The following is a 15,832-nucleotide window of genomic DNA, read 5'->3' on the forward strand; positions in this document are numbered from 1 at the left end:
AAAAAATTGGAGGGGCGCAAAACTGTTATTTCCTCCTTGTGGAAACTCCCTTCACCAAGGGAGAGAGCTCTTTCGTGATGCACAGTGCTAGGGAGCTGTCCCATGGGCTGAGTGTCTAAGACACTCGCCTGGAGCCACACTTCTAGTACACTAGAGGCAGATCTCAAATCCAGGTCTTCCTGACCGCAAGATCACCACCCTTTTTGTTCCCTACCACCTAGGGACTCCAGGGATCCCCGAGGAAACAATCCCTGTCTTCTTATAGTTCTAATGGTCAATTAATGTGCCTCAGGATACTCCAATCAAATGCAATCACACATCCTTCTTCTCTAGTAATAGCCAACCCCAGACCAAATACACACGGAATTCATTCAGTTCAGAGTAGCGCGCACAGCCCGAAGCATTCCTGGAGGACATCCCAATACCGCGCCATCAGAACCCCAATATGACTCAGTGCACTTCCACCGTCCTGGCTACCTGCCAGCAGGGCCCCAAAGTCCCCGGAATGGGCCAGGGACACTTGGCACGCCACTAAAGGGAATCCGAATGCCTGTTCAGGCACCTGGGGCCCAGAAGTGTATTCTCCCTACTCTGGTACACCTCCAGCAGCCTTCGGATCACCCCCATAGCCCAGGATCCAGAGCCAGATAAAATAGAAAAATCCGCCCAGACAAACCTTCCGCAAGTACCAACACCGTCCATAATCTACCAATGTTCTTAAATTCCCCCTGTAATTGCAGGAAACTCTCATTATAAACCACAATGTATTCCAGTAACACTCTTTCTAAATACCCTAATATTCCAATAATATTCCCTATAGAGTTCCTTATCTTCAATAGTATCCCCACCTCCCACAGCAGTTTCCAGCATAATATACACTCGTACCCCAACTTGCTGTTCCCACAAATATTCTATGCTCAGGTCTAGCAACTTCCAACCCAAACTCTGGCTGCGTCAGGAAACCCCAAATGTGGAGGGGGGCAGGAAGCTCCCTGGGGGGAGGGCTGCCCTGCTCTGCCCGCACCAGGTGCTCCCAGTGTGGAAGGGAGGAAGCTAATCTCCCAGGAGCTTTGAGGCCATAGCATGGGACCGGTCATGTTTAGGCTGGAGAAGAAAACCTCAGGAGAGACGTACTCACGGTCTCCAAGCCTTTGAAGGGTTGTTGTGTTGAGAAGAGCTTCCACTTGATTTGCCAGCCCCAGAGGGAGACATGGCTTGATGGGAAAATAGCACTTTCTAACGATTTCAGGCGCCCAGATGCGGGCGGGACTGTCTCAGCAAATACTGGGCTCTTCCTTGCTTTCTCCAGATGCCGGCCGACCCCTTGTCTGCTCGGTTCCAGAGAGAACTGGTGGTCAGCCACGTCTGGTCTCTTCTCTGGTCACACGAGCACCCGGACACAAGCCTTCAGCCTGACTTAGCCCCCTCATGTACCCATCTGACACACTTCCTTGGTACTTCCAGCATCACAGATTTAATCCACAACACTCCGTCTTTCTCCGTGATCTACCCCAGCCTGATGTGAACTTGGACCCCAGCGCACTGTCTATATCCCATCCTGCTCGCCTCCAGCTCACGTGCTCTCAGCCCCTTCAGGGCCACACAGCTGCCTCCTCCGGCCAGCACGGGGCCCAGGCCAAAATCACCTCGGCTCTCTTGCCTCAGTTGACTTCCCACAACACGGCCTCCATTGTCACAGTGCCTTTGTGACCCCTGTGCTGTTCTCCCATAAAGCACATTGCATGGATATGTGTTCTCGCTTTCTCACAGACCTCCCATCCTGCACACACACACACATGCACACACTGACCTCAGTGGGCTTTACAGCAGAGTCTAGCACAGCCCAGATACGCACGTATGTGCAAGCCCACTTACTGATACACCAGCACATGTACACAAGGTGTAACCGGAACGATCCATCAGAGGATAGCCCTCTGCCTTCATGGCAGGGACCAGGCACTTCTGTAACTCACTGGGAGCCTCAATGCTCCCTACAGGGTTGAAAAAGAAGTGTGAGAAGAGAGACAAGCGTGCATTCAAGCTCTCCACCTATGAAAAAAAGTCTCAGGAAGAAGGAAGGAGGACTTTGGGAGGTTGAAGGCAGAGGAGGAGGGAGGCCATCAAAGCCGCCTGCAATGGGTCCCGTCACCACAATGCCACTGCTTCCTACCCACCCCACCCCCCAGGGAGGCAATGTGCCATAGGGGAAAATGCTCTGGATTTGGAGGAAGGAGAACTGGGTTCGAATCCCTGCTCTGTTATTTCCCTTGTATTCAGGGCAATCATTTAGCCCGGGCCTTGGGCTCTCATCTGTGAGAAGCTGGAGCAGTCATAGTTCCCCACCCTAAATCCACGACTCTGGCACTCCATCTTTCCCTTACCTCTCCCATATTCTTCCCAAAAGCCCTAGTCCCTGGCTCCTCAGGATCCCCTTCTAAGTTTCTGAATCAACCCCACACCATTTGCCCAGAATTCTCACAGGCTCCAGCAACAGCCACATGTTTCCCTCCTCCTATCCCCTCATCATGATGCATCTCCTCATGCCCCCATAGCTTTCTTTTTAAAATTATTATTAAAGCTTTTTATTCAGAAAGGATATGCATGGGTAATTTCCATAGCTTTGTTATACTCACTACTTCCCACCTTCCCCTTCCCAACTCACATGTCCTTTAATACCTCCGAATCCCTCCTGTACCCCCACACATCTCCTCACAGCCTCTCCCGCTCACCCTCACTTGCCTACATCTGCTTTCATTTGGAACCACTTCCGTCTCCTTCTCATCTTTCCCCCAGAACCTCCCCACTCAGGGTAGTTTTTTTATGGGGGGGATTCTGTCTACTAATGAAATCATAGAATGGTAAAAAAAAAACAAAAAACAAAAAAAAAAAACCAAACAAAAAAAACTCCATCCTCCTTGCAACTCCTTCTTCTTTCTCCTTATCACATTGGATTCTCTTCCTCCACATAGCCTCTTCTCTCCATCCTCCCCCCAAGTCCTGCAGTTCCCCTCATTCTCATGTATTCTCCTCATCTTCCCCTTCACCCCTTTTATCTACTCTGCTCTCTTCTCATTTCTTATATCCTCATTCCCCATAGCCTCTTCCCATCCTCCATCCAACCCCTCTATGTCCTTTCATTGCCCCCATTTCCCCCTTGTCGCTCGTATTCTCCAACCCTTCAGACTCCCCTTAAATATCCATGATGCCTTTACCCTTACTACACTTTACTCTTGCTATTATGAAGGCCACTACCCTCATCTCCTTCTCTTATGCTGCCTCCCTCACATCTCTTGGTACCCCGCCTAGGTGCCTTCTTCTTTACCCCTCTTTGGTAGATTCTGTTTGCATCCCTTCTCTGCCCTTCCCAGCACCCCATCCATGTGGGCACATCTGGCACGCTTTCAGAGACCCCCGCAGGATCCCTCAGCACTAGGGCCTGGCCCGCACGACTCACACCCAGAGAATGCAGCCCCTCTTTCCTCCCCTGCCCCTCCACCCTCGTCTGCCCCCCCTACTCATTCAGGATCCCTCCCCCACCAGTCTCCTCTGTAAGTGGGGGCCTGTGGGCCCCCACCTCTTCCCATGTGGGCTAACTTGTCTGAATGAGGTCCCCAAAAGCCGAGGGAGCATCATCTCCTGAAAAGAATATTGCAAACAGCATGTGGACATGGCAAGGGTAAGGATGGGGAGGGAGTGGGAGGAGAGAAAGTCCTGCATATGGACAGGCAGACAGACAGACAGATTTATAAAGCACATGAATATGGACCTACCCCTAAGAGATCCTTATATTATACCTTATACTGGCGCCAGAGACCAGAGACCCTAGTATGTACAAGCTCTTCTGTGGATAGATAAATGACAGATGGATGGATAGACAGATGGATAGATAAATAGATGGATGGATAGATGGATGGATGGATTGATAGACAGATAGATAGATAGATATATAGGCAGGCAGGCAAACAGCTATTCAGACCATAAAACACACATAATATCTGGGGCATACATAGGGGATAAGAAGAGGGACGTAGATGCCTAAGAGAACACGTGGAGATAGAAACCAACCATGACAGTTGCGGGAAAATCTCCATAGAGACCCCAATGCTTGGAAAGAAGCATACAGAGGCATAGGTAGCCATTGGACACTCCCCCCTGCCCACACACCATAACACATGGTCTCCCCAGACATGTATGATATTGCTCTGAGACACAGGCCATCACACAGGAATATGTGAGCAGAGACCTAGCTACATAGGACTCGTGGGGTCAGGCAAAAATCCACCATTTTACACACACACACACACACACACACACATTTCTCTCCATCCCCCCCCTCTCTCCCTCCCTCCTTCCCTTCCTCCCTCCCTCCCTCCCCTTCTGACACAGTCGCATAGTGACATGCAGTGAGGGAAAGCGGAGGGGAGAGAAAGAGGGGGCGGGGTGTGTGTATGATAGGGGGGCGGTGAATGACTGTGAATGGAGAGAGGGGGATGAATGGGGTGAAGGGGTTTGCTGGCTCTGGGAGGGGTGAACGGGAAAAGGGGAAACAGGGATGAAAGACGAAAAGTGTGTATATGGGGGTTCACTTGGAAGTGGGAAAAAAGAGCTGGGGAGCTGAGTGATAAAGAGGGGTGTCAGGATAGCAGACAGAGGAGTTTGGGCTCTAGAGTAGATTTGTGGGGATAGTGCATAGAGAATCTGGGGTAAAAAGCTGGAGAAACAGAGAAGATTATGGCAAAGGGGCTGGAATAAAGGTGACTCAGGTTAAGAAGACACTGGGTACTTGGGGGAAACAGGGCAAGGGCTCAGGAATGAGTTGGGGAGAGAGGTCCTGGAAGGGAACTGTGGAGAGAGGGTAAGGGACAAGAGCTGGAGAGAAGGAAAGGCAAGGGAAAAGAGAGGTAACGAGGAGAGGTTCTGAATTGGGTCCCCTCGGGGCTAGAGAAATGGAGGTGGGGAAGGCTGGGGATTGGGATTGGGGGGTAAGGAGAAATCCAAAAGGGGCTGAATAGAGCGGGGCCTTTTGATGGGGTAAGCTAAAGAGGGAGATAGGGGGTGGGGAAAGGGATATGTGGAGAGTGGTGTCCTGGTATTAAGGGGCACTAGGGAGATGGTTCTCAGGGGCCTGGAGAGTCAAGGAAGGACATGGGATTGGAGAGACGAAGAGGTAAAGGTAGGGGGCCAGGATGAAAGGGCTGGAGATAGAGTATTCCTGAAGTTGGGGGAGGGGGTCGGAAGCGACCAGGGAGGGAGAAGATGGGTTAAAGAGGTGGGAAATTAGGAGGGGGTTGTGGGGTAAGGGCAGAATCCAATGAAAGTGTGAGAAAGGGAGAGGCGATGAAGAGGAGGTCCTGGGAGAGGGGATTTGTGGCCTAGGGGGACTGGAAAAAAAAGAGATCCTGGGAAAGGGATCCATCCAATGGGAGGAGGGGGGAAGGGGGTGTTTGGGGGCTCCATTACCTGTAGATATACCAGACGCTGCGCCGCCGGGGCCCCAGGGCCGGCCAGCTGGAGGACAGGGGGGGCGGCTGCGGCAGGGGGCCCCCCCCTTCACCGCCACTGCCACCGGCCGCAGACAAAGCCATCGCCCTGGCCCCGGCCCCGGTCCCGGCCGCCCCCGCGTCCCCCGTGTCCGGGCCCCCAGGCCCCACCTCATGCTGACCCGCGCCGGGGGAGGGAGGGGGCACGACCCCCCCGGGGGGGCAGGGAGGAAGGGGGGCAGGGAGAGGGAGGCTCACATGCTGGGGGGCGCGGGTGGGGGGGGGGGTTGGGTTCAGTACCACGGACAGCGCCGGGGTTCAGCACCAGGGACAGCGCCGCCGGTTTCAGCACCGCTGACAGAGCGGGAGGCAGGCGGGCAGGCGCCTGGCTTTAACCCCTTGGCATCCTGCGCCGGGCTGCGTAGGGGGGCTGGGAGTGAGGAGGGGGGAGGGGAGACCTGGAGGGGAACGCAGGGGCCCCCTTGGCGGGAGAAGGGGGAGGGGCGAGAAGGGGGGGAGGAGGAGAAGCAGGGGGGAGGCACTTCCGGTCTGGGTCCCCCCCTCCACTTCTCCTCCCTCCAGAGCCCTCCCGCGCAGGTGCAGACGGAGTGAGAGAGGAGAGAACACACAACACCAAACAAACCACACCGCACAAGCAGGGGCAGAGAGAGCATGACGGGCGCCCGGCAAGCGTCCTGGCCAAGGCTCGGGCCCAAGCCGGCCCGGGCGGCGAGCCCCCCGGAGCTGCGGGGGAGGGGAGGGGAGGCGGCCCCCCCCCTCCCAGGCTCTCCCTGGGTCCCGCGGCCGGGTCTCTCGCGCTCACTGACACACACACGTGCACAAACGGGGAGGGATCGCCGGGGTGAACCCTAGTGTGGCAGGATTCGGAAAGAGCCTCAGCACGTTGGCTCTCAGCTTCCACACCCCGGTAGCGGGAGGGTGAGAGAGCACAAGGAGAAAGAGCAGGGAGCCAAGGGCAGAGTTAGAGGGAGGGAAGGGGTGGGGGAGGGGAGACGAGGAGAGGCCCACAGAGGGGCACAGGGAAAGAGAAGCTGTCCCAGAAAGAGGCGGACAAAGCCTGGAGCACTCGGTGGGGGCCCGAGGGAAGTCTTCCTGGGGCTGTGGGCAGGGCCAGTGCCTCGGGCCCAAATACCCGAGCAGGGGAGCACAGTTCCTCCCCCGGAGACCCCCTTCTCCCTCCATCCACCCTCAAACCCTTTTCCACCGGCCACAACACGGACCCCTGGATTTGGGACACATTTAATGGACCAACACTATCAATGAGGCCTTCCTGAGTGATCTAAGACATTGACTGGGCTTCCTTCTCCCTGCAGGCTTCTGTTCTGGGCGCAGAGACAGCCAGAGCTTCCCAGAGACCCAGACGCAGGCCCTGTGGGGACCCAAGAAGCCAGGCGCGGGGTGCGACAGAAAGTGCAGTGGGCACACACATGCACTCGGCCACTCACGGGGACATGGACGGACGGACAGACAGGGTCAGGAGCATACCCGGGGAGACAGGGACAAGGGACACACACGCTTGGAGGAATACGCCCAAATCCACAGGATCCAAAGCCGAAACCCAAGGAGGAGACGCATGACGGGCTCGCTCCCCCACGATGAGACATGAAGTCACCCACTCCGAGAAGCCCCTGCCCGTACCCAGGAGTCACACACCCGCTCCGGAGTGTTATTAGTAAAAGGACACAGCCGCTGCCACCGGGCACAGCTACCCCCAGACGCATGCCCGGGTCACACACCCTAGCTTCACCTCATTCGTATACGCTTTGCACATCTTAGCTGGTTAATAAATAGCCACGACTGAATGGCTGAGCAGACTCGGTGGAAAATACACATTCGGGGAAACATACTCAAATTCACATGTAGTCACCGAAATGCACAGGGGCAGAAAGGTATACTAGCCTGGGGAGCGGGTTCACAGCCACACATATCCACACACAGGTCCTTCCCCTTCCAGACCCCTTCCTCCCCAAACCAAGTGCAAGCGCTTACATCTACTAGTTTCAGAAGATCATCCAGCAGCTAGAGAGAGAAAATAGGCCAGCGCAGCCTTTTACCGCCCCCTCCTCCCCCTGGTGCCCCCAAGTCCAATTCTTCCCAGCCTAGGCCCCCAGGGCCAGGATGCACCTGTCTGGGGATGAGTATTAGGGAGATGGAACATGTGCTTATTGGTTTCCCCCAGCCTCCGATTTCGGATGGTGTAGACACAGGAGAGGGACTGGAAGGTGAGGACGCATTTGTCTCCCCTAGCTAATTCTGGCCCTCCTCGGCAGAGTCAGGATTCCCTTCTGAGAGCAGTCCCTTGGGGGAAGGAGAAAGGTCTTCATTTAAGGAGCCGTGACCTGGCGGGGAAAGATGGTACCCTGGACACAAGATCAGAGATCAGATTTGAGTCTGAATTCTCACCCTGCTTCTACCTCTGCCAGCTGCATGATCTCAGGAAAGCCCTTTGCCTTCTCTGGGCTCAGTTTGCTCTTTACAAAATAAGTATCTAGCACAAAATGACCTCAAAGGCACCTCCCACATAGAACAATCTAGGACTGGGGTGGGAAATGGGGTTGGAGGGTATTGATCAGTTAGGGAGGATCAGAGCAGGGGGATTGAAAGAATCCTTACCTGGGGGCGTCAAAGCTGTCATAAGAGCCCACGGTGTAATGTCGGAAGAGCCTTTTGGCTTTGTCGCTTCGACTTTCTGGATGGGGAAGGGTCAAGGGAAAACCTTAGCAACATCCCCAGCTCACTTCCTTCCTCCCCTTACTCCGCCCGCAACTTTCTCTCTCCTCTTGACAAACTTCCCATCAACAGTTCCATCCCCTCGCCCCAAATTAAGGAAACGAAGGTGGTGTTACCTTGCTTTCCCTCCTGGGAGCGATTGGCCACCTCCTCTAGGCACTCGGAGGGGAACCAGCCAACTCGACCTTTAACCTGACCTTCCCAGAAGCCTCCTTCCCCGATGCTGAGCACTGGACCAGAGAGCAAGACAGGGAAGCACACTCAGAATCTGCACACTACCTTCCGGCCATCCAGCAGCTTCCCCCTATCGCCAGTACAGACTTCTACAGCACCGCCCACCCCAACAAGCTCTTAAGTATAAAGTATAAACTTAGACACGACCCTTTTCTTGGCTTTATTGCAGAAGATTTCTAGGCAGATGGGGACTGGATGAGGTGATCTCTGAAGTCCCTTCAGCTCTGACACTGTATGACTCTATGCAGTATCCCACTGGGGCAGCCCAAATTTCTAGCCTTCTCTGGGACTCCAAAGGAGAGGATATGCTTTTCTCCTCCGAAGGTCGGTGGTACCCTGCTTCCCACCCAGTATCCTTCATCTGCGTCAAAAGTTTATTCATAATCAGTTGTGGGGGAATTTCTTTAATTTCTCTTTGAGCTTTTTTTTTCTTTCCTTCCTTCCACCCTTCCTTCCTTCCTTCTGTTCATTCTTTCTTTCTTTTTTCCATTCTTTCTGGTTTTGGTTAATACCATCTCCAGGGAGAAAAGCTCCTCAATCTATCTCCTCCTCCCTTTATCTCATAGAATGAGAAAATTTCAGCATTGAAAGTGACCTCAGAAGTCATCTCCCCCCTCTAAAGGCATCTCCTCCATCCCGACCAGTCTGAGACTTGGGAAGGCACCCCATATCTGAAGCAACATCTCCGTGTCCCAGAGAAGCAGTCAGTCAGCCTCTGTGTGAGGTCTTCTTTTGTTAGAGATTGGCTCAACTCTTGGACAGCTCCAATTATTATATCAAGCCGGAGCCTTCCCTCCCACCCCGAGTGGTTCTAGTTTTGCCCTCTGGGGTGAAGATGTACAAGTGTAATTCCTCTTTCTCAAGACAACCAGCCCGTCCTACATTTCAAGACAGTAACTCTACTCCACACTTGAATATTTTCTCTTTTCCAGGTGAAACATTTCCAACTGATTAATATATCCTTATATAGCAAGGTTTTGAATCTCTGTTTTCCTCATCCCACATCCACACACCTCTTCTCGCCACTGCTGTTATTTTTTTTATTTTGGTCAAGCAGTTTTCCTATGGATCCCTCAGATCAGGTTTTAAGAAAGAAAAGAGAACCACAATTCCTCTTTTCCCATGTGCCTCCCACACACACAACTGGAGGCAATTTTTTTCACCACCATGAACCAAGCCCTAAAGAAGGGTCCAGGGAAACAGAATCGAGGACAAAATGTTTTTCATGTGCTCAAATTTTTGGCATGAAATTACAAAAAGTCAGGTCAGAGTAAACGCCATATTGTGTCACCGGATAGCGAAGGTTTTTTTCCAACCTTCTTTTCTCCCTTCCCCCATCATAGAATCCTAGCATCTCAGAGCTGAAAGAGACCTCAGAGTCTGTGTCCTCTGACCTCCCACCCTACATAGAGATTCTCCAAACCGGGGAGGTACCCAGAGGTCACGGATGGTTAAGAATCCCTTTGATCACAGCACATAGCCACGATGTGATGACCTCAGAGGTCATTTTGTGCAAGTTGCCACCCAGCACAGTGGGGGGAGACTTGGGGAGGCACTTGTGCAGGAATTCCCACAACAAAGCCTCATTCTTCTTGCGTGACCACCTTTCAAATACTCCGTTCCCTTTACGATTCTCTTTCCCCAACTAAGCATCCTGGGAACTTCGACCAATTCAGCCATTCGTATTATCTCGCAGCCTGCATCTGGCCTTCGTTTCCATAAGAAAAGCATGAGAAATTTGATCCAATGCTTGGCTAAAATAGAGGCAAAGGACACGGCCCTAAAACATTCAGCCAGGAAGGAAGCGTTTGTGAAGTTCGCTGGAGCCATTCATTTAAAGGATGTTGGTTCAAGGCTTCCTCTGTGCACGTATGGATGCAGTGGATACAGAACTTAAAAATGGCCCCGATGTTGTTCTCCAATTGCTTCTGTTCTCCTGCGGTGCAGGGGGGTGTGGTCGTGTAGAGGGTTATGATGGAGCAAAGGAGATCCACCCAGACCGCTAACTTGGAGCGGTTTCATTCGGAGGGAAGATGAGGGAAGGCTTCAAGGGGGCAACAGACTCAACTTTGAAGGAAGAGAAGTCGGAAAGATGGGAACTTCAAGTGGTCTTCCTGTCCTGGCTGTAAATTGCCTTTTTGCCTCCGAGGCTCCTGCTTCTCTGGATGCGCTCTCACTTGTGAGCATCCTTCCTCCAAGGTGGTCCCCAGAATTAAATGCAAGACAGGCCGGGAGGGGAAGAGCTCAGTGGGGCTAACAGAAGTCCCTTCCCCCACTCTCATTCCGGACACCGAGTCTCTTCATGCTGTCTAAGGTCACATCAGGCTGAACACCTCACTCTGTTATCCCACTGAGCTCATTTGAAGCTGCTAGTCTGCAAAGAAGACCTTCAGAACCTTTTCACACCAGCTCCTAGACTTTGGCTGCTGCCTTTGGGGATCCGAGGCTAAAACTGGCCATTTCTCCCTGTCCAATTTCATCTCAATCCAGGCCATCCACCATGTCAGTCAACGTTTCGAGTTCTTAGCGAAGGCCAATGGCGCCATGTCGTGTAGTAGGAGCCTGGTCTTCCCCAGCGTTCCTAGCCTTACGTCCCCCTACCCTGGCTCCTCCCCTAGCTTCCCCATTCTCTGTACACTTCCCACTCCGAGACAGAGTAAGCAGGGACTTGAGGTGCTTGGCTCCTCCTCTCAAAGGCGCCAGATCTGAGGCTGAGTGAACACACAGGGGCTCACCCAAGACCACAGATACCAGAACCAGGACACAAACCTGCTTCTTCCTCTGAATCTGTTTGCTCATTCCCTTTCAGTTTTCACACTTGTCCCCCTGATTGTTTCGGCCAGCCTTATGCCCCTACTGCTGGGTTCGGTTTATGCCCATCAGGAGCGCTCTTTTGTGCTCTTACACAATTTCTATAGCACTGCAAAGCTCACTTTTCTTAAGATACAGTAAGCAAGTATCATTCCCCCCATTTGGTGCATTGAACTTTTAAAAAATGGCAAGCAGTGGCTTTCTGGGGAAGAGGAAAGCTTGGAAAGGGAGACCTTTGTGACTGCAGATGATAGAGACACAAGAGAGCAAGAAAAGTAATTAAAATCTGAAACAAAATCCGAAATTGTGGAAAGGATCCGATCCACCATGGAAGAGGGTACTGAAAGTACCAATGAAACCACAGCCCTTGTCTCATTAATAATGATTTTTAAGAAAGTGGCAGTGCCAGTTCTGAAACCCAAACCCGGTTTCTTTCTCTTCCTAAAGCAGCCCTTAGCCCGCTCTCTGTTGCCCTCTCTGAGGATGAAGATGAAGAAGATGGGAATTAGGAGGAGCTGGAGGAGGATGGTAATAAACAGCTGACCTTTCTCCAAAAGTCTTCAGTTACAGAAATACTTTATGCTCATGATCTCACTTCATCTTCACAAGAATCCTATGACATTGGTTGTAGAGATATTATCATTCCCATTTTACAGATGAAGAAACAAGTGGGGGCAGTTTAAGTAATTTGCTCATGGTCACATGGAAAGCAGTAGAACTGGGATTTGGAACCTGGACTCTCTATTGAGTTGACAAGGCAGCTAGGTGACACAGCGAGTTCTAGAGGGAGAAAGACTTATTTTTCTGAGTTCAAATCTAGCCTCAGACATTAGCTGTATGATCCTGGTCAAGTCACTTTGTCCTGCTGCCTCAGTTCCTCATCTGTAAAAGAAAGGGAAAATGACAAACCACTTTATTCTGCCAAGAAATTGATGGGTTCAAAGTGGGAAAACAGGGGTGAAAATTGTTTGACTATTGGCCACCATTTTTTCTAAAATCTGTTTTTAAAGCGATACAGCCATAATTGGTGTTATTTTTTAAAGTATGATTCTTCAGTGATGAAAAGGTCTGTGTGAAGGTCAATGTGGGCCCCATTTGCACCAAGAGAATTCATCACCAGCACACACCCGCTTTATACCATCGCACAAGCAGCCAGGGGGCCGGGGCTCAGTGGGATGGGGGAGTTCCTCCAAGAGGGTTTTTTATTTCCCTTCAGTACCTCAGGGATTATAATCAAAGGGAAGTGTCTTCCCTGAAGCCCGACACCACCCCTTCATTCTTAGCTCCTCCCGCTCCCCTTGATCTGTGGCGGCTCCTCCCTGAAGGGCTTAAGCCTTCATCTCTTGGCGAGAAGGGGGCCCGATTCCGAGCTTTCCATGCCTTAGCAGGGATCTCAAGTGCAGGTTTGCTGGCAACGGGACTCTCAGGGCTGTTCCCCAAATGGAAGAAGGAAAAGGCCCATGAAACCCACAGCCATCTGTTAAAACGTTTTGCCCCCGGATCTCTCCCCCAAGTTTTCCGCTTGGGAAGGAGCCACCAATGTGCCCCTGGGCCCTTTCCGTGTCCCGGCAGTGTCCTTCCAGGAACGTATTTCAGGAACGTCTCTATTCAGACCAATGGCCAAAGAAGTCCCGTGCCTCCTATTGTTCCAACTCTTGGCCGAGCATCCGGGACTCTGCGAGCCCGACCTTCCCGGGGCCGCGTCCGAACGGCCACCCTGCAGCCACCCTGGGTTCGTGGCCATTTCTCACACCGCCCAGGACCCCCCCTGGGCCCGACCTCCATTTTTCCCTCCCCACCTCCAGTCTCAGCCTCTCCCCCGGGGTGCTGACCGCCTGGCCTTATCCCGCGCGCAGGCGGCCCCCACCCGGCCCAGCCCGCCCCAGGGCCCTCGCTCTCCCGGACTGCCCCGCCCGGGTTTTGCCGACGCTAGAACCGACCCGGAGACGGGGAATGGGTTTGGGGAGGGAGCAGGCCGGGGGTCTCTCCGCCTCCTGTCACCTGGGGAGGGGTTCCCCTCCCCTCGGCCAGGCCCCAAAGCCGGGACGCCCGGCCCGGCTTCCCTGACCTTTCTCCTGGACTTGCCCCCTGGGGGCGTCCCGGGCAGAAGGTCCCCCTCCCAGGGCCGCCGCCCCCCTCCGCCTTTCTGAGCCTCGGGCTGAGGGGGGGCCTGGCCCTGGCATCCTCCGACCAGAGTGGCTAAAAGGGCGCCCCCGTGGCCAGTCTGGAAGGACCATCGCCTTGGACTGAGCCTCCCAGCCGGAACCCGGGCCTCGGCTGCCGACAGGCGGGCCAGGGCCTTCCGTCTCCCGCGAGGCCGGGCCGGCCGGTCAGTGCGGGCGGCACCGGTCAGTGCGGGAGGCGCCGGTCAGTGCGGGAGGCGCCGGTCAGTGCGGGGCCCGGTCAGGGGGGAGGCGCCGGTGTGCAGGTCCACCATAAACACCTAAACCGCTTTCCCCAGATCAGCCCTCTCTGCCCCTTGGCAGAACTTTCTTAGTCCGGCGGTGCCCCTGGGCGGGTCCCGGGCTGGGGAAACCAAATTTGTTTTTGCAACCTCCCGCTCCCCAATAGATCCCCGCTCCTCCAGGGGAGGACCCACAGAGGGAGGCCCCCGGGCTTTTCCACCCACTGCCCGCCAAGCCTCCACCACCCCAACCCGGGTCCTTTGTCTTTCTCCTTGCTCAGGGATCTCCCCTGCCTGGGCCTTTGGCTACGGTGAAGGACTCCCGGTACTGCGTGTGGGCTTCGTCGTCCCGGCTCCCAGGGGCCCCCAGGGGCCCCCGGATCCCCTGTGCCCCAGATGGCCCCTCTGGGTGTCCCACTGGGCCGGAATTTAAAAAGGTGGAAGGACAGGAGCGGTCTGGAGGAGACTGTGGGGTAGGGGAAGGGAGGGGAGAGAGGGAGGGGGCTTGGGGCATGGCGAATGGGAGGATTAAGTGGAAAGGAGTCAGAAAGTCAGGGAAGAGTGACCAGGGGCTTCAGTCCCTTTCTGGAGCTATCCCCACCCCAAGGTAGTCTTATTAGAGACTTATTATAGTCTCTTCATCCACAACCCCTTCTTTTAAAATATCTTTTTCAGAGAATTTGTTTCCTTTCCTCTCAGTCTTACACTGTGTCCATATCCCTGCACTGCTCGGGAAACACCCACAGTTCCCTATGGTCCCCAGAAACAAGTCCAGGTTCCTTTGCTTGGTATCTGAAGCCTTCTACAAAATGGCTTGACCCTCCCTACTCTGGACTGCAGAACATTAGAGCTGAAGGGGCCGAAGATACCGGCCGGATCCCATCCACATCGTGGCATCTCAGCTAAAGCACCTTCAGCGGGCATCCGGCTCTGGCCAATTTAAATGGAAATCTACCTCCATGAAAGTCACTGTTCTTGTTCCAGCTCTACTCTCTGATAAAGCAAAGCAGGACTCGACCCCTTCCTAGTGACAGCCCTTCAGAGAGTGGAAACCAGTTAGCCCACATCCCTCGGTCTTTCTGCTTCTGACCCACCCCCCAGTTCCTGCAACCAATCCTGGTCTGGCCCAGTTTTAAGTTCCTTCTTTCCCCCCCAGTCACCCTCTAGATAAGTTCCAAGATGTCAAGGACCTGCCTAGAATGCCACCCCCCCCCCAGCTGAGCACAGTACTTTGTGTAATACTCCAGCTACTGCCTGCTGAGGGCAGGAGGCTTCCGGTGACCCCCCCCCCCTCATTCAGAAAACTATCTCTGCTCCTACATCCTAAGTCAAATTCGCTTCGTACCAAGCGGGTAGTCCACTGAGAGCTCCAAAGCATTTCTCCTGAATTATGCCTGTATATCCTGCACTTGTGCTGTTGTGTCCCACGGGGAGGGCTTTATAGTTATTCCTATCGAATTTCATCCTAAAATAATCAACCCTTTTGCCTATGGTTCTAGTCTGACAAGATTTTCTTGGGTTCTAACGCATTTAATCTCTAATTCTCCTTCCCAGCTCCTGGCTAGCGTCACATTTGATAAGCCGACTATCCAAAATGTCAGTGGGGGCTGAGGAAAGAGACCCACGGCACTCTAACAGAGACTTCTGCCCAGGTTGACAAATTGAAAGTTGAACATCATCCTGACTTGCCTATAAGTGCTATGAGAACAGGCATTGCATTTTATCTTCATACCTTTCCTAGTGCTGGGCATAGCATTCTGAACATGGTAGAAAGTGCCTATTTATTTTTAAAATGGATGCACTGAAGGGGTCCTAGAAAACCAATTTGAGCATCTGGAGAATTTGATCTGCCTGTGATTCTTTGACAGGGAGAGAGAAAATTGGGAAATGAAATAGGAGTGATTGAGGAGTGGGTGTGGCAGTTAGGGATATCCTGAGCTTTTAAAGATGAGTTAGGAAAGTAGGATGGGAGACCGGAGGGTTTCCCTGACTACCCCTAAAAAAGGAAGGTGTTGGAATAGGAAAGAAGGGATGGGTTTTTGGACATTCCAGAGGAAGAAGGAGGGGGGACCTTTTGGAGAATAAGATTTCCCAGAGATTGGGGATTTAGATTTTTGTGGGTTGAAAATAGAAAACAGGATTTATGGGTTAT

General features: G+C 53.2%; 1 protein-coding gene across 1 annotated transcript in view; it reads right to left on the minus strand.

Moving 5' to 3' along the window:
- SHANK1 (SH3 and multiple ankyrin repeat domains 1) overlaps positions 1 to 11,011 on the minus strand; it is a 44,541-nt gene extending 33,530 nt beyond the window's left edge. The window contains exons 1-3 of the mRNA XM_031961835.1: positions 10,978 to 11,011; positions 8,348 to 8,491; positions 8,115 to 8,190 (exon numbers count right to left, since the gene is read on the minus strand). Coding sequence (XP_031817695.1) covers positions 8,115 to 8,190; positions 8,348 to 8,491; positions 10,978 to 11,011 — 254 coding nt within the window. The remainder of the gene's footprint in view (positions 1 to 8,114; positions 8,191 to 8,347; positions 8,492 to 10,977) is intronic.
- Between the last annotated feature and the right edge of the window lie 4,821 nt (positions 11,012 to 15,832).

The sequence above is a fragment of the Sarcophilus harrisii genome, chromosome 3 (assembly GCF_902635505.1).
Source record: "Sarcophilus harrisii chromosome 3, mSarHar1.11, whole genome shotgun sequence".
Taxonomy (NCBI): Eukaryota; Metazoa; Chordata; class Mammalia; order Dasyuromorphia; family Dasyuridae; genus Sarcophilus; species Sarcophilus harrisii.